General features: G+C 41.7%; 1 protein-coding gene across 4 annotated transcripts in view; it reads right to left on the minus strand.

Moving 5' to 3' along the window:
* The window catches only part of LOC122790109 (probable E3 ubiquitin-protein ligase MID2), a 1,228,538-nt gene that overhangs the window by 214,551 nt on the left and 995,287 nt on the right, over nucleotides 1-18,700 (minus strand). For all 4 annotated transcript variants that reach the window (XM_044057683.1, XM_044057682.1, XM_044057681.1 and 1 more), the window contains one exon: nucleotides 5,017-5,124. In XM_044057683.1, the coding sequence (XP_043913618.1) occupies nucleotides 5,017-5,124 (108 nt within the window). The remainder of the gene's footprint in view (nucleotides 1-5,016; nucleotides 5,125-18,700) is intronic.

An 18,700-nucleotide genomic window follows, 5' to 3' on the forward strand; every position in this document is an offset into this window, starting at 1 on the left:
GCCACACTAGATACCACCTGGGGCATAAAGGAAGGATTGGTCCTGAGGGAAACCCTGTCTGCATGGAAGACAATGAAGGGCTCCACTGCCATGAGGGCCTGTAATTCAGACACTCTTCTTGCTGAAGTGATGGCTAGAAGGAAGGCTGTTTTCCAAGAAAGGAATTTCAACTCTGCAGTTGCAGGTGGCTCAAAGGGAGGGAGAGTGAGCTTTTCCAATACAAAGTTAAGGTCCCAGGCTGGAGTAAGGGCTCTCCTGGGGGGGGGGGGTCTTAAAATGTTGGCCTCTCTAAGGAATTGCTTTAGCAGGGGGTGAGAGAATATTTCAATTCAATATTATAATGTGCTGAAATGGCAGAGGCATGAATTTTAATTGACGAGCAGGATAGGCCCTTGTGGAGCATTTCTGTTAAGTACTGAAGAATGTGAGGTAAGCTGGGCACTGTTGTGCCCATTCCCATAGTCTGGCTCCAGGAACAGTATCTTTTCCAATTTTCAGCATAGGATTTTCTAATACTAGGCCTCCTTGCCTCCAGAATGACATCTATCACCTGCTTACTGAGGGATGCTATTTGAGAGCTCAAGGAATTAGCCAGGCTGCAAGGTTCAGGGTATGAAGCTGAGGGTGTAGAATCTGGCCCACCTGCTGGACAGCAGGGAAGGGGTCTGAGGCAGGTGCCATGGTTCCAGCAGTGTCATACTGTGCAAGAGGGAGTACCAGTGCTGGCGTGGCCAGTCTGGTGCAATCAGTATTGTCCTTGGCTTGTCCTGTTTGGTCATTTGCAGAACCTTCGAGAGGAGAGGCAGAGGGTGAAAGGCATAAACCGACAGGCTTTCCCAGGTAAAGGGCAGGGCATCCAAATTCTAAGCTTGACTGTGGGAAGTCCTTATGCAGAATTTGTCCAACTGGTAGTTCTGAGGGGGAGGCAAACAGGTCTACCTCTGGAGTCCCCCATTTGTTCCTCAAGAGGTTGAATATTTCTGGTTCCAGTTTCCATTTGTGTGGGTCCATCAGATTTCTGCTTAGGTCGTCTGCCAGTGAATTTAGCTTGCCTGGCAGGAATTGAGCTTGTAGGTGCACTTCGTAGCTCAAGGCTGTGTTCCACAGAGCCATGGCTAGTCTGCAGAGAAGGTACGAGTGGGTTCTCCCCTGCTTGTTTATGTACCACATAAGTGTGGTGTTGTCTGTCTTTACCAATAGTTGTCCTGGAAGAATGCAGTCTTTGAAAGCTGTCCAGAAATTCTGTACAGCTAACATTTCTTTTTGGTTGATATGCAGGTGCTTCTGTCTCTGGTTCCATTTGCTCTGAATGCACTGCCCTGCCAAGTGAGCCCCCCATGCATAGTCTGATGCATCTGTTGTTAGGGTTTGGGTGGCAGGGGGTAGAGTGAAAGGGAGCCCCTTGTTGTGGTAGCAGGCTTCTGCCCACCAAAGGAACTCTGTCTTTATGCAAGGAGTGATAGGAATCATTGATTCCAGGTCCTGAGAATGTTGACACCATAGTTTTTTTAGATACCATTGTAGTTTCCTCATATGCAGTCTTGCATACGGAATTAGTAGAATGCAAGAGGCCATGAACCCCAGAGCTTGCAGAATTTTCCTTGCCAACAGTTTGAAGTAGGTTGTCAAACTTGTTTCTCTGGAGTGAGGAAAGACATCTGGGAAGTTGTGTTCAAGCTTGCTCCCAGGAATAAAATTTGTTGGCAGGGCACTGGCTGAGATTTCTTTTCATTTATGGTGTACCCCAATGAGGTTAGAAGTTTTTTTATGAATGCCAGATGTTTTAATAGCAAGCCCTGGCTTTCTGCCTGAATCAGACAATTGTCCAATTATGGACATATTTGAATATTTATCTGCCTGCAAAATGCAATAGCTGGAGCTAGACACTTTGTGAATACCCTGTGCGCAGTAGATAAGCCAAAGGGAATTGCAGAGGGAAGTGCATGGAGCCTGTCCTGAAGCGTATGTATTTCCTGCAAGATTCCCTTATTGGAATGTGCAGGTAAGCTTCCTTTAAGTCTAAGCTTGCTAACCCAGCATCTTTGCCTAGCATAGGAAGCAGCTGTTGAAGTGTTAACACTTTGAATTTTGGGATTACCAGAAAGGTGTTTAGAATAGAGAGGTCCAGGATAGGACGCCAGGAGATGTCTTTTCTGGGTACCAGGAAAAGTCTTGAATAAAAACCTTGTCCCCTTTGTTCTGCTGGGACAGGTTGAATAGCCCTGATACTTAGAAGAGAGAGAACCTGCTGTTGGGCCTCTGCCCACTGATTTGGGTGTAGGTCTGGCCAACCGTTTGGGGTTGATAGGGTGTGGAAGTGGAATCTGTATCCTTGGGAGACTATATTCAAAACACATTTGTCCTGGGTAATGAGTTTCCAGTTTTCTACATGCAGGGCGAGCTTTCCTCCTAAGGGAGCAGGCAGTTGAGCAGGGCTTGGAAGGGTTAAGATTAAGTCACTGTGCCACTTTTCCGTAGGGGAGTAGCTTACTACTCCCTTCTTTGGAAGTGGGATCCCCCACTGCTTAGGCCTGTGCATAGCCTGAGACTGTAACCTAGGTGGTCTGCTGTTCCTGGGTTTGGACTGAGAAGGCCTGGAAGAGACAGGAAAGGACCCGTTCCTTGAAGGCCAATGCCTACTAAATCTGGGAGGCTGTACTTGTAGGAAATCTTTAACAGTTTGCATAGATTTAGCTTTTTCCTCCATCATTTTGAGGACGACTTCTGCTTTGTTGCCAAACAGGTGGTCCTGGTTTAAGGGAGCATCCAGTAATTTAGCTTAAACATGATCTGGCAAGTTTAGCACCAAGCCAAGCATGCCTTTTAAGTACAGACCCAGTGACAGCAGCCCTGCAAGATGCTTCTAAAGAGTCAAAACCACATTGCAAAGTATGTTTACCAACTTGTTCTGAAGAATGCATTAAATCCTGTAATTCTTTGTGTTCAGCACAGTCAGGAATCAACATAATTTTCTGTTTAAACAGTCCCATAATATGCTGCTGGTACTTTAACATATGAAATTAGCAATTTAAAGCCCTAATAGCCAAAGTAGCAGAAGTGTATACCTTCTTACCCCATCTGTCCAAGGCTCTAGAATCTCTATCAGAAGGGGTAGGATTTTTGGCAGCAGTAGCCTTAATGCCTTTTGGTCCTTGGGAAATGGTCTCCGGGTCTGCAGTAGGATTCTTGAAGAGGAACTTGTGAGAGTCAGGTACTCTGTAATACCTGTCAGGTTTTCTGGGAGCTGGAGGTAAAATATCTGGTGAAAGGTTAGATTCCCAGAAAGCATCATCTACAATGTCCAGAACCCTGATATTCACGCCAGCTGAGGGCTACCTGCAGGCAGATAACCCAAATGTGATGACTGCAACAGTGAAACACAAAGAATATCAGAGGATTATGATGAGAAAGTGTCAAAAATAAGAGAATTCACAACTGGAATGTGGGGGGTGTGGCCTGAAAATTCTATTTTGAATTCTTAAATTTACTGTGCCCCACCACCCTGACATTTAAAAAATGGACATATCGTTCAAAATATTGACACCTGCAGTTCATAAATGTATACATAATTTTCAGTGGCTCCCCTTAAACTACTAAAGGTATTGTTTTTTGATTAGCAATCCTCTCTGTAAGCAAGTTATACACCAGTTGTTAGAGGCATTACGTTACATAGTTGTAGACTTAAAATAGCCTTAATATAAAACAATGTTTCTGAGTGGTGGAAGAAAAAAATGTACTCTGTAGAGTACAGAGAGTATGCCTGGCTACACCCTTGCCACAACGGTGACCCCCTCAGTCCAGAACTCTTCAATGTAGCTTTGTTTTCCATACCACTGATGGAATAGAGAACAGGATCAACTTTCTCCCTGATGACTGAAAATAAATGAAATGAGAGAAATTAGAGACTTGGAAAGGCTTATCAAGTTACCAAAAGATAACTGAGCATTCATGTAGACAAAAGCGAAGTACCATGCTTGGGCCACAAGAACTCTGTTATAGTACCAATGGTAAGAGATCTGTGGAAGGATTAGAGTAGTATATCCAGACTGTATCACCAAGGAATAAATGAGAGTACAGCAGTAGCTGTAGCAAACAGAATGGTGATTCTGTTTTTGAGGGAGTCTTCGTAGGAAAATAAGTAATTCTCCTGCTCTTCTAGGCCTTGAGCAGGCCACAGATTGAATACTTTGTGCAGTTCCGGAGAGCATACAGGAATAATGTCATCAGGTTACTGGAAGTAGCTGACAGGAAAGACAGTATTAGTGTGCTGGATGCAATAGAAATGGGTATATTTCAGGTTCTATAGCTACTGTTAATGAAAACAGAAAAGTTGGATGAGACAAGATTTCATAAGAAACATGTGAAGGGGTCACACTAAGAGAAGAAAAGATGGGAATGAGAGGGTATGGGCAGTTGTTTAGGTACTGGCTACTGCCTAAATCTGCAAACCTGGTATTATCATACAGATGGTTGTGGATCCATGGAACAAACTGCAGGAATTGATGGTGAGGAATGAATCCATGCAGGCGTTCAAAAGAGTATGATACAGATTGTGAGGAAGTAGAGGCATAGCTGGGGTGGGGGGAATGGTGCAGCTGCCCCAGGTTCAGGGTGTTGCAGGCTCAACTGGCAGATGCCTTTCAAGTGGTAATGCAGCACTAGTACTCAGAAATGAATGCCAATACTGCCTTTGCATTCAGAGCTGAAGCACTTCATGTGTGGCATTTAGCTGTAGGAAGCCAATTGCTACCTTTGTAACAAGTGCTTTGGTACATTTTTACAAAGGACTTTTTTACTACTACTTCTTGGTCCACAAGTAGCTAGCTGTGTCTCTGGGAGGAAGTGATGAGGTGGGGACATAGTTAAATACAGTCAAAGGGTAGATTAGATAGGCTAATAGTTGTCATCTTCTGCCATTAAACTAGTGTAATGTAATCCAGCACTAATATAGTACTTAAAACCATATTGGAAATAAGCCTTTGCACTGGATGAATAAAAATAACAATACATAATTACCTTAGTTTCTTTTATTTTGACTGCAATGACTTGTTTTCTTTGCCGAATGATTTCAATCAGTTCATCACACTCCTCCATCAGTTTGGCCTCGTGCATTGCTGTGTTCACCTGTTAGACACACACAAGTCAAAACAAATGTTTACAATGCAGCTGCTGAATACATTACTAGTTATAATGTTATGGGCTGGCAAATGTTCAGGTTACATTTCAGAGCTTTACCTTCACTACAAATCTCTGATCCTCTTACAGTTGAGGACAGCTGAAGATTCCACGCATAAGAAGCAGGCAGATTCTGGCCCTGATTTATGCAACACAACAGTTTGTTTCCATGTGGACAGGTGTTAACTTATTCATGACAGACAAGTCACTCAAGAAATGTGACACGTTTTGTGCCTAGTATGAACATCATTTTGCAAATGTACTTTGACTAATTGTGAGATCATTTTTCCTATACCCATTTCCACCTTATATAATGTTAACACAAGATCTAAAACACCCTCAATTTACTGCAGACTTGGGCTCACAGTAGTGTCACTCTGTCTGATGGTCATACAACATGTGACACAGTATGGCTGTACTACACACCTGAGCTCACAGTACCTGCCAAAATCATACGAGTGATGCCAGTACATACATGTAACACTTTAAATCTCTGGAATCCAAATGTAAATAAAATGCCCCATCTCAAACACACACGGAGTACATTTTTTATCTTTTTTTGTAAACCATACTCAGCAAACTACGGCAGAGTCCAATAAAATAAACTAAAGGATTTAATTTCTTTTGAGAAGCTAAATCACTAATACAAATTTCTTGCCACTAAATGCCTTAGAAATTTAAAAGCAGTGGAAGGCAATTACTTATGTTGCTAGTACATTGATTTTGTAGTTTAACCATCTTTATGAATAATACCCAAGAGAAACATGTCACATATGCTTGTGGGCTGTTCACAGTGCATCTTGATTAACTCTGACCTTACCAAGGTCATTGTGTCCATACCTCGTAGCCACATTATGCCCCAGAGTAATAAAAGCTGCCGGTTTAATGCAGAATATTAAGGCTATGAGTTCCTGAAGTATGTCATTCGGTGATTCCTGTTTCGATTCTTTCCTTTCTCATGTGGCTACTACATGACCCTGAGCAAGCCATTTAACCAGGCAGTCTTCACACCCCCCCTCTGTCAACTAGGTGTTTGTGCTTACCAGGTTTACTGGCTTAAATAGCATTAAACAAAATACAATAAACCAAACAGGGACAAAATTAAGATGCCACGCTGAGTAGTAATAAAGCAATAAATAAGGAAAGAAAGATGGTGGTGTACGTAAGAAGTTTCAATATAAATGGAGACAGACATAATTATTATTAAAAGTGCTCTCTCACAAATGATAATGCACCTGATGGGGAGTTTCATCCCACTGGGTAGTCTGAGACAGTAATCCTACAGAGCAAAGTATGTATGAGATCATCTTTCTTATCAGACTTATGGCATTCCACTGATCTTCTTGAGGCATGGACCCCAAGAAGTAAATTATGAAAATTAAGTTTCAAATTGTGGGGAAAAAAGTTCAGTTGTGTTTCAGGGAGCACAGACTCACTCAGATACCTTAAAACATAGTAATTCTTTGTCGTACTGCAGATAGTTACTGAACTTAAGTACGGTAAAGAGAACTGAATGTGTGGTGTGGGTGTACAGTAGACAGGATCACAAGATACAAGCAGTGAAAATGTTTCTAGCCCCATTTAGTTTTATATATATACATCAGGCAGATTTTAATCAACCAAAGGAGAAGTTGTTCAACATAACAGACAGTATTTATTGTCTTTGATTAACAGGAAAGTCTGACTGGGCACAAATCCCATTTTCAATGGAGTCCCGGGAAAAAAAAAAGGTTCCACATAAAATACCTGTCCACAATGAGCAGCATAAAAATTAAACATGTTAAGCATTAGCTTGCAGGTATTGAGACAGACAGCGAAGACATTTATCATATACTTTAGATGTTGTACATAACTCAAACATATCAACGTGTAATAGCTAGCGATAAAAAGAGCAATGACACTGCACAGATCAGTATATGTATATTGAAATTAATGAGTTAGGATGTTACTACAGCAGGAACAGAAAACAGAGGAAGTGTTAGAGTATATGCAGGAATCAACACAACTTAAGTGCAGAAAGTTCTGATGGTGGAGAGGTTGAGATAACAGTGGATGGATAAGGTGAGTAAAGATGGGGTACTAGTAGGACAGAATTAAGGCTATAGGTTAGTTGGGGAGCAGTAGTGGGATGAAAGAGAAAGAGGCGGGGATAAGAAAGGTGAAAGAGTCCGGGTGATAGAGCTATTAGCAATGGGAGAGAAAGAAAGGTGGGTTTAGTCAGGATGGGAGCATGAGCATAGCCACGAGGAAGTTAGGTGTCCTTTTTACATTGTGTTTGAAATGTGTGGTCATGTTGTCTTGTTTTACGGTGGGTGGGATGGAGTTCCTGTGCTTAGCAACACAGGCTGGCGAAAGTGAGTTGTCTGCAATGTTATGAGACTTGCTCCTGCTCACAAGATCCTTGTTCTGTCAGCAGAGATTCCTAGGGGGGAAATGGTTTCTGAGGATGTTTTGTAGTGACTGGCAGCTGTTGGGTTTGTGTGTTATTTTGTGGGCACTAGGCACTTAGGAGAAGGTAAGTTAATTAGCTAGTTAGAACCAGTGTAGGTGCTTCAGTGATAGGCAGTGGTGTGAACATTTTGGTAAGATGGATGCAAATTTGGCTATTTTATGTAGCAAACTTCTAGTTACTTTCTTTTAGGTGGAGAGAAGGGTAGTCAGGATGGGTGCTGGATATACAAGTGAAGGGAGAAGATAAGATGTTGCTGAAAAATTCCTAGAGTAGTCGGTGAGAAAGTGTTTGTTTCTGTACAGGAAGCCCAACTTTTGGTGACTTTTCTTGATGGCTTGAGTGAAGTGTTGATCATATTTTAAGTTAAAAGTTAAGACAGCGTGAAGTTTTGTGATGGTATTATTTGCTGATGTGATGCTGAAGGATTGTTTTTGTGCTGACATAGATTTGGGTAAAACAGCATTAATTTGTTTTTGTAGCATTTAAAAGTATTTGATAGTCATCCAGCCAGGCCTCAATTGAGGAAACGGAGTCCTGGGTCATCCTGTGGAGTAGCTGTAGACCACGTGCAGAGAATATGAGTGTGGCATCATCTGTGTATTGTGCTGTGGAGGCTTCCTTGGTAACTTTGTGAAGATTATTATTTAATATATTGAATAGTAAACATAGCATAGATCCTTGAGGTATTGAATAGTAAACATAGAATAGATCCCTGAGGTATGGCAACTGAGACAGAAAGGGGGAGAAATCTCATTTCCATTTTACAGCCTGGAGTCTGTTGGTGAACTGTGGAGCCATCTAAGGGATAAAAGGGAGAGTCCTAAGGAGAGTAGTTCATGGAGCAGGGATTGGTGTGAAACTGTTTCAAATGATTTTGATGTGTCTAAGAGGGGAGGATACTAGGTTGCTGGTGTTTCTTTTAGAGTTTGATTGCAGTAAAACTGAGCAGGGCAGTAGTGGTGCTATGGTGAGGTCAGAAACCATGTCAAGTGCTGCAGAGGAGATTGTTATTGTCAGGATGGGGAAGATGCAGGTGCACAAATACTGCATATTACAGAGTGCGAGAAGAAATTAAAAATATTTTCCTCATTTACTGGACAATGATGTCCTGTAAACAAAAACCTTGATGCAGAATTGATTTTAAGGAGGTGCAGCAAATACAAATTTTTAAGATACGTCCCAAAAACATTATCTTTAAGGACAGGTCAGTGTAACAACACATCATCATATTCACATCCAGTATTCTCTGGTTGCAGCTGGAATTTATTTCTGGACACTTGCACAAGGCATAAAGTGGTTGTGCTATTCTAATGGCTTTCTGGACCTAGCTTAATACTGATATGAAAGTCCAGTGCCGTTATGAGCAGTTTTCAGACACTTGAGTCAAGGGGCCAGATCCCAAAAGACTTGCCCTGTGTAAGTGACGTACTCCAGTGTAAGGCCTATCCATAAACCAGGCTTATACCACAATAACTGACATGTCTTTAGGAATCTGGCCCAAGGGCTCACATGGTGTGCGTTTACTGTAAGCAGGAGCATGTGCCAGTAAAATATCAGCACAAGAAACAGAGAAACAAACAAACATTGAATCCTTAGGAAATCTGAAATAACACAGGAACTATGCACAAGTCTCAGATGAGGGAAAGGGAGTCACAGCAGGTGGTTTTCTATTTCCTCTCTGAATAAATGTGATGATTTTTTTTTGTATAATCCTATAACAAAAGTGAGCAAGAACATAACCCACATGCACAGACATAGGATATGTTTCTCCAAAGGGAAATCCCTATTGCACCACAGACTTCCCAGCTTACACACACTCACTCTACAGTCGTACAACACTGGGAAAGGAGAAAATCCTCAAACAGTACACAGTGGTCTCATAGAAATGCCAGTCCCTCAACACTTACAAATCAAGGACACAACCTGTTATTTAAAGCTAAGTTCACCAGTTGAATCAGCTAGTTATTAATTGTATAGAAAGAAGCTTTGATGTTGAGTGATTTCTGAAAAAAAAAAACAAAAGATGATATTATGATATGTCCATAAAAAAAATGTCCTGTATTACTTGAGCAGGATAACTGTAAATTATGACCGGGCATTGTCATAACAGTAGCAGGTTACTCTAGTATGGATGCACACAATTATATCCTGCATCTAAGCTCTGTTTCTAGCTGCTAGTGTTTTGTGATGTTGTGGACTGTTGCAGTAGTTACTGGTGATGGAATATGTCATCATGGTGCATTGTAGTGATGTCAGTACAGAGTATGAGTGGATATATAGCAAAAACATAAATCAGCAAATACTTAAAAAAAAAACAAAAAAAACACAAACCTAGAATGAATCCACCAAAAGAACAAAAGGCAGCAGGTTATAGTAACCAGTAAAATTTATTCTGGTACCTCGGCATTTTGCCTTCTAAGGAATAATTCAAAGTCAAACAGCCACTCTATTTAAACCCCCACCAAGTGCTATTGATTAATCAATCACTCAATTAAAACAAATACATTTTCTCCAGATTTTATCAAAACAATTCACCCTTCACACAGACAATGAACATTTAAAGTGTTTTTAAACACAATACAAATATTTTTATATGTTTTTATATGCCTATATGATCATAACAACAATTTTCATTAACAAGTCATATATTTATAAAGTTACATAAATAAAATATTAACAATAAAGTAATATTACTATCAATGTTCATTCCCCTAGGATACATTGTTCTATAATTTATGATCATTCTACACTCCAGTTTATCAAGTTCATCCTTAAAACTACCCCCATATTTCAAAAAAGGAAGTGCCAGCACATTAAAATACAAACTGGTCTCAGAACTCCCATAAACAGACATGAAATGATCAGCTACCAGGCTATTAACATGACTCCTCCTGATATCACCCATATGTTCCATTATTCTAGCCTTAATTTTTCTCTTCATTTCCCCGATACACCGTTTGGTATCCTGGCAACCAGGTTGGTCAAAAGGTATGATGCACAGGAGACACTCCAAGTGCAGTTAACTGTTGACAAAACATCCGTTCAAATCATAGCTAGTTACAGACTCCCAACTATGACTTGAATCCCTCAAGATTCAACCCTCTACCCTGATCCTGGGTGACTTTAACTACCCAACCATAGAGTGGAAAATCTATTCTAGCCCAAACATGAATGCTCAGAGATTCCTCGACTTCATCAATGTCAATGCATTGGATCAGCTGGTCAACACCCCTATGAGAGGTGAAAATATCCTGGACCTGGTCCTATCCAACATGAGTAGCCACTGTAGTAACCCTACAGTGTCATCCTCTTTAGTAAGCTCCTACCATAAGGCAATCACTTTTGAAGTCACCATCTCCCCTGACCACCCCCCCCCCCTTGTCAGGGTCAGACGACAAAACTCTTCCAAAGTTGACTACAATCTCCTCAGAGCAGGTATAAGCAGCTTCACAACCACCATCCCTTCAGTTGGAACTAGCATGAAAGTCCAAGCCTACACCAAAAAATTACATGAGCACCGACATAGCTGTATGGACTCCACAATACCTGACAGGACCAAATCATTCTCCTTAAGGAAGAATCAACCTGTTTGGTGGACATCAGCAATAAACAAACTCTATAATAAAAGGAAAAAAATGCTGTCTAGGACCAAAAAGGAGCAGGTGCCAAGTTGAAAGCAATCTCATCTTTGTCTGAATAAGCAAATAAGGTCACTGGTGAAATCCTCTAAGGCTAACTTCGAGTCCAAATTGGCCACATAGACTAAGGACAATCACAAAGCCTTCTTCACATATGTCTGCAGTCTCAAAGGTAACACCCAAATCTGCTCTGAACTGATGGTCAATAACACCACATACACAAATGCAATAGATACAAATTGCTGGCAGACAGGTTCAGTAAAAACTTCACCTCCATGTCCCTCCCATCAGTAAACCACGACATCCCCACCACCTGCCCCCCTCCCCTCATCACCAGGGAGCAGGTCCTTAATGCCCTCTGAAAGACAAAAAATACAGTCTCCATGGGACCCAATAGCAACCCTGGCTGAATCCTACATGAACTCAGGCATGAGCTGTCAGCTCCATTAGACACCCTCTTCAACCAAAGCCTGAGCACTGGCTTTGTCCTTGCTGAATGGAGGACAGCACTGTCATCCCTTTACACAAAGGTGGAGCATCCAGTGACCCAGGCAATTATAGGCCCATCAGCCTAACTAGCCTGATCTGCAAGGTCATGAAACACATTATCATGGACCTTATAAACAAGGACATTGTCAACCTCCAAATGCTTGACCCCACACAGTTTGGTTTTGTCAAAAGGAGATCATGCCTGCTAAACTTGGTTGACTTCTTTGAAACAGTCACCAAAGCCATTGATGAGGAAAAGACGTGCACACTGCCTACCTTCACCTAGCCAAAGCCTTTGACACTATTCCTCACTCGGGCATAATAGATAAACTCTTCCAGCTAGGCATCAACCCGTATAGTACCAGATGGGTAGCTAACTGGTTCACTGATAGAACCCACTCAAAGTAGGGGAAGCCACCTCTAGTAGTAGACCCATAATGAAAAGTGTACCCCAAAGATTGGTTTTGGGGCTTCTACTGTTTGGGATATACTTTTCTGAGATGCAAGCCAAAGCCAGTGGTCTGTGGCTGACCAAGTTTTCAGATGACTGCAAGCTTGGCGCTGTCTTAAATTCCCCTAGTGATGTGAACATCCTCCAAGAGGGCCTTACCCAAACTAATGACTGGTGCCAGAAGCATTTCCTCAAACTGAATGCCAAGAAATGCATCATTATCCCCTTTGGGGAAAATGGCTTCCCCACTAATTACCACATTAATAACAATGTACTAAGCGTGCAATCAGTAGAGGGACTTGGGCAAGTTGATGGCAACCTCAGTTTTGACTACCACATTGCCTCTGTTGTACAGAAGGCTTTCTACATGGCCCACCTCATAAATAAGGGTATTTCATCCAGGAACAAGGAGGTCACAGCATCCCTGTACTCCTCCCTTATCAGACCCATTACCGAGTACAATGCCTCCTTCGGCATGTACCTTGCCAAGCACATGCAGCAGTTGAAGACACCACAGAGGTTCCTGACCAGGAAAATCCAGGGTCTCAAACACCTATTCTATACAGATAGGCTAGAAGCCCTGTCCCTCTACTCAGTCTCAGACTGGTCAGAGGTGACCTATGTTTGGCATACAAGGCCATCTCAGACTCAGCCTTGATGGAGTTGCTGCATATCCACAAGACAAACTCCACTCAAGCAACCCGCACACAAGGCCTTAACCTGGTCTGTGACATTAACAGAATTTGTTGGCAGGATAGATTTGTATCCCAAAGACTTCCCCATTTGTGGAATAGACTCCCTCTCCATGTCAAGCAGAGTAGCTCACTAGCCCTCTTTAAGAGGAACCTGGATGACTGGATGGGAAACCGAAAATACGCCACTGGGATCCCACCTGTGTCCCTGCTGGACAGAGGAAACAAGTGCTGACTTTGAGGGAACATGGAAAAAAATCTTGGCTTAAGGAACTCTGGGCCAATAGCCTACTATCATTCTATGAACCTATGAACCACTTAGAACAAAGTTAGCTTAATTACAGGCAGACCTATTCCTCTCTTTTGTCGAGCTAAAAAGAGACATCAAAAGAACAAGACCCCACAATAGGACTAAGCAGCAACCCAGAACAGCTTGCTAAAACTGAAATTGTTATTTTTGGCCTGCTTGTTGTGAGGAAGCACTCCCCAGCCTCTTTTTAGTGTGCACACCTGCAAGACAATTGGTCTGACTGCATAATTGCAACTCTGGTTCCTACCCCCCTCCCCCTCACAGCAATGGCAATATTGCCAAATAAAACCACAGCTATGGTCTGGTTTCTCCCTGCAGTTATTTCAAGCCAAGAATAACACTTTTTTAAAAGGATACCTACCACACAAGTCTGCGTAGCACACTTGGTCTGCCTGTATCATCGCAGCTCAGGTCCCCCCCCAGCAACTTCAACATTGCCAAATAAAACCACTGCTATGGTCTGGTTTCTCCATACAGTTACTGCAAACCAAGAATAACACTTTTTAATAAAGATACCTACCATCCAAGTCTGCATAACACACTTGGTCTGCCTGTATCATCACAGCTCAGGTGCCCCCCCCCCCCCCAACAACTGCAACATTGCCAAATAAAACCACTGTTATGGTCTGGTTTCTCAGTACAGTTACTGCAAGCCAAGAATAACACTTTTTAATAAGGATACCTACCAGACAAGTTTGCATAATACACTTGATCTACCTGTATCATCACAGCTCGGGTTCCTCACCCCAGCAACTGCAACATTGCCAAATAAAACCACTGCTATGGTCGGTTTCTCTCTACAGTTATTGCAAGGCAAGAATAATATTTTTAATAAGGATACCTACCAGACAAGCCTGCAGAGCACACTTGGTCTGCCTGTATCATCGCAGCTCAGCCCCCCCCCCCAGCAACTTCAACATTGCCAAATAAAAGCACTGCTATTGTCCGGTTTCTCCATACAGTTACTGTAAACCAAGATTAACACTTTTTAATAAGGATAACCTATCAGACAAGTCTGCATAACACACTTGGTCTGCCTGTATCATCAAAGCTCAGCCCCCCCCGCCCCCCACCCAGCAACTGCAACATTGCCAAATAAAGCCCCTGCTATGGTCTGGCTTCTCCCTACAGTTATTGCAAGCTAAGAATAGCACTTTTTTAATAAGGATACCTACCAGGCAAGTTTGCATAGGTGACTGGATGTCTGCAGTTCTTGTTATTAGCAGATTTGGTCATTAATAGTTGCATTTTAAACATTGTGACTGGTTATTTAAATTTTTATAGCAAATTTGTTACTTTTACAAGTTATTTTTTAAACATTGTTTTGGTCGGCATGCACATCTGCAGGGACTCCCCCCACCCCAGGAAACTATAGCTGTGTTTCTCGCCACTAGGTGGCACAACTAATAATATACTTGCTGTATCTTGTCCCAAATAAATCTGCCTCCCCACTGAATTCTTGTAAATAAAGGCTAGTACCATTTACTTGGTGTATTTTGTCCCCAGGTAGGTTTGCCTTCCTTTGTTTTACTTACACACCAAGGCCATAAAAGTAGTGTTTCTGCAACTATCTGCTTACACTCCTACCTTTCTTTACAGCTCCAAGGCTTCCACTTCTCATACTGATTGTTTTTCTTTACACTCTTCTGTGAGGGGGGCCGGCCTGCTCCGTTCATCCTCGATAAACTCGAGCTCACTCTGCACCTCTACCCTGCCCCCATTCCCACCCACCCCTGCATCATCCAGACATCTAACTTCCCCCAATCAAAAATCACCCTCCATCCACCAATCACACCTCAGTTAACCAATACACTATTTGTAACACTCCTCCCTCTCCTCACACAACTTACTTGCAACTGTCCTTAATCACTCTACTCCAACCACACTACACCAACACCCCTCTGTCCGTACATCTTCATCACACCATCCAGATAGCCTAACATTTAAAAAGAATACACACCATGCTCTTTTTCCTGCCCACATTGTATACCCTACTGCTATCAGCATACTAACATCCTACACTCACCTACAGATACATGTCTATAGCCCCACACTATACTATACTAATACCATCCACTCCTCACTCTCACTCCTTGCCATCTCCTCGCGACTCTACAATCACACACCTATTGCATACTTTGACTTCAAACATGTATTTGTCAGCAATACCACTAACTACTTCAGCAAACACTTTCACATACTCTCCAAATTGTCACACAAACATGCATGTATATTGTCACATATTCTCGGTAGTGGTGCTATACACCCCAGTCCGGGCTGCATACTGCACAACATAGCATCATGGCTACCTTTCCACCCCTTCCTCACATTAAAACTACAGACCTTCTCATTCTTAAAATGAACCTTCGAAGCCTAGTTAACAAAATCATGGACTTTCATGCAGTCATTGCACAATACTCACCATACATTCTTACAGCAACAGAAACTTGGCTAAATCCCCATATAAGAGACCAAGACATACTCCCACAAAGGTGTAGTGTACACAGGTTAGACAGGATCAAGGAGAAGGGTGGCGGGTTTGCAATCTTCTACAAAGATAATCTAAGCATAGACTACCTACCCATCACCTTTACGATAACAACTTTGAAGTCCTAGTAACACGGCTCAGAATCAACCCAAAGGAAAATATTACCATAATAGCCACTTACATACTTCCCAACAATACTCCCACTGCCACTGAGGAACTCGTAGCCTTGACACCTCAACCTACACCCATGAAACCATTATCACGGGCTACTTCAACTTAGACTAGAACACTTGCACTGGTGATAACCCCTCCACCTTCATAAATCTACACAGTTTCTCCCAAACAATCCAGTTTCCCACTTGAATAGATAAACATAGCAAAAGGGAATCCATCTTAGACTGGTCACTTATTAACAGTACCACCCACAACTATCTATCTGGTTGCCTTCCAAATAATTTAAGTGACCATAGACCTACCTACTTAATCCGTCAGCAGCTCATCCCACCCAGAACCATAGTTTACAAAGTCATATGAAATACCAAAAACTTCTCCAATCAAACATTCTTAGACATGCTCAATAAATGCAAATGGGCACCACTCCATCTTCTCCAACTTGACCAGGCTGTGACATACTTCATTGAACATTTCTAGCTATTCTAAATAGCTTACCACCAACTCGTACATGTCATGTTACAAATAAGAGATTGCCCTGGATATCAAAAGAAACCATTAGACTTCAAAAACTAAGGGACAAAACCTGGTTTCAATACCAGAAAACAAAAGACAATAAAACTCTGCTAGCATATCAGCAGCTCCGCAAGCAAATAAAAAAACAACTCAAACTAGACAAAAACAATATTATACATCTATGCAAAACAAATATAAAAACAATCTCAAAAAGTTCTGGCAAGCAATTAACTCCCTCCTCCACCAAGGTAAAGCTACAACCCCGAACCAACAACCAATAACCAAAGCATGAGTATTGCCTCACAAATCAACACCTACTTTATAAACACCATCCTCTCCTTAGCTACAGGGAACAATTCCACCCCACAGTCTCTTCCACCTAACGTGGAAACTAACAACAGCTCTTTTGACCTCAAACCTTTCCCAACTAACACCATAAGAATAATGATTAAAAAAATGAAACCTTCTTCCTTAGCAGCTGACCAACTCCATAATGAGTACCTCAAACTTTCAGGTTATGCCATAGCTCTGCCTATCTCCATTCCGGTAAATAGGTCTATAGCAGAACAATATGTCCCAAAATTATGGAAAATTTCCTATATCACCCCTCTACATAAAGGAGGAACATCAACAGAATTAAACAATTAAAGACCCATAGCCATCCTTTCCCCCTGTGTCAAAATTCTGGAAAAATGTATCCACACACAGTTACTATAATACCTGTTATCTCACAACTGTATCTCTCCCTCCCAACATGGTTTCAGACTGGAACACAGCACCGCCACAGCCCTAATTAATTTCTCTAACACCATAAACCAACTGAGAAATTTAAACTAGCAAGTAGTATCAATCTCCCTAGACATGTCAAAAGCGTTTGACACTGTCTCCCATCACAAACTCCTTACTACTCTTGCCTCACTAAACCTATCAGACTTCCCTCTCCTGTTTCCTAAGCTATCTTTCTAACAGACAACAAGCAGTACGATGGAAATCTGAACTCTCACCACTTCTGCCTGTCTCGGTCGGAGTCTCCCAAAGGTCCATACTAGGACCCCTTCTTTTCACCATCTTCTCTAATGATCTAGCCTCATCCACAACACACACTAAAGTAGTTCAGTATGTGAATGATTCAACTTTAATTTGCTCAGCAGATACCTTACCAGACCTCCAAATACTAGCACAACAAGCTTTTAATGATATAGAAACATATCTTAAGTAAATCACAACTAATCCCCAATCCCAAAAAGACACAGTGAATGCTATTTACTGGTACCAAACAATCATTGACCACACCTCCTTTCACCATTCTCTCATCAAACAATATAGCCATCCAACCAGGTGAACGTACCAAACTCCTTGGCGTGAATCAACAAACTCAGATTTGACCAACACATAGCCATTACAGTTAAGAATGCTCACATCAGTCTTGGCTCACTGTACAGAAGGAAGCCATTTCTCACTGACAATACCCAACTAGCCATATCCAGAACCTTCCTTCTCTCTGTGCTCCTATATGCTTTCTCCCCTTTTTACCAACTTAAAAAAAAATCAGACTTAACCAAATTGGAAACTTGCTACAACAAAATTGCCTGCTTTGCAGGCAACCTTCCCCACCAAACCCACATTTTTACTGCTCTACATAAATTGGCCCAAGCTCGCTACCTTCTCCAGCTCTATCAACTTAAATTCTCACACAGAATCATCTTCCATCCTGACAGTTGCCCATCCCCCACGGAACTTGCTCCCTACTCATGCCCATGAAGTCTAAAATCTGTAGACTGGAACGTTCTCACAGTAAACAACGCTAACAACACTCACACAGTAAACAACGCTAACAACACTCACAGTAAAGCCCTAGTCTCAAATCAAATAGCCAAACTATGGAACTCTGTACCCCGCACTGTCCAAAACACACCTGGATCTACCAATTTCATACTACTACTATATGAATATCTATCCAAGAACTGGCATTGCTCCTGCGCCATACCCGACTGGCAAGATATCTGTAACTCAGTCAACACACTGTCCATTCCTTATCTCATTTTCTCCCTCTCCTTAGTGTTTATTACGAATCAAAAATAAATATAAAGGAAATGTCATTTGTTCATAACTATTTAATAAGTACACAGTACTAATTTTATTTTTCTCACAGTGATCTTCACTGAAATGCTTGTGTGTTTTTCTTTTTGAACTTTTATCTACTCGAAAACTGTACTGAATACTACTTTGTATAGACTAACTAGATGATGCTTATTGTGCTTCTTTCTGTATGTATACTATTGTACTAATTATTGTTTTTTGCTTATATTTCTGTGGAA

Source organism: Protopterus annectens, chromosome 15.part0 (assembly GCF_019279795.1).
Source record: "Protopterus annectens isolate FY-2018-M chromosome 15.part0, PAN1.0, whole genome shotgun sequence".
NCBI lineage: Eukaryota > Metazoa > Chordata > Ceratodontiformes > Protopteridae > Protopterus > Protopterus annectens.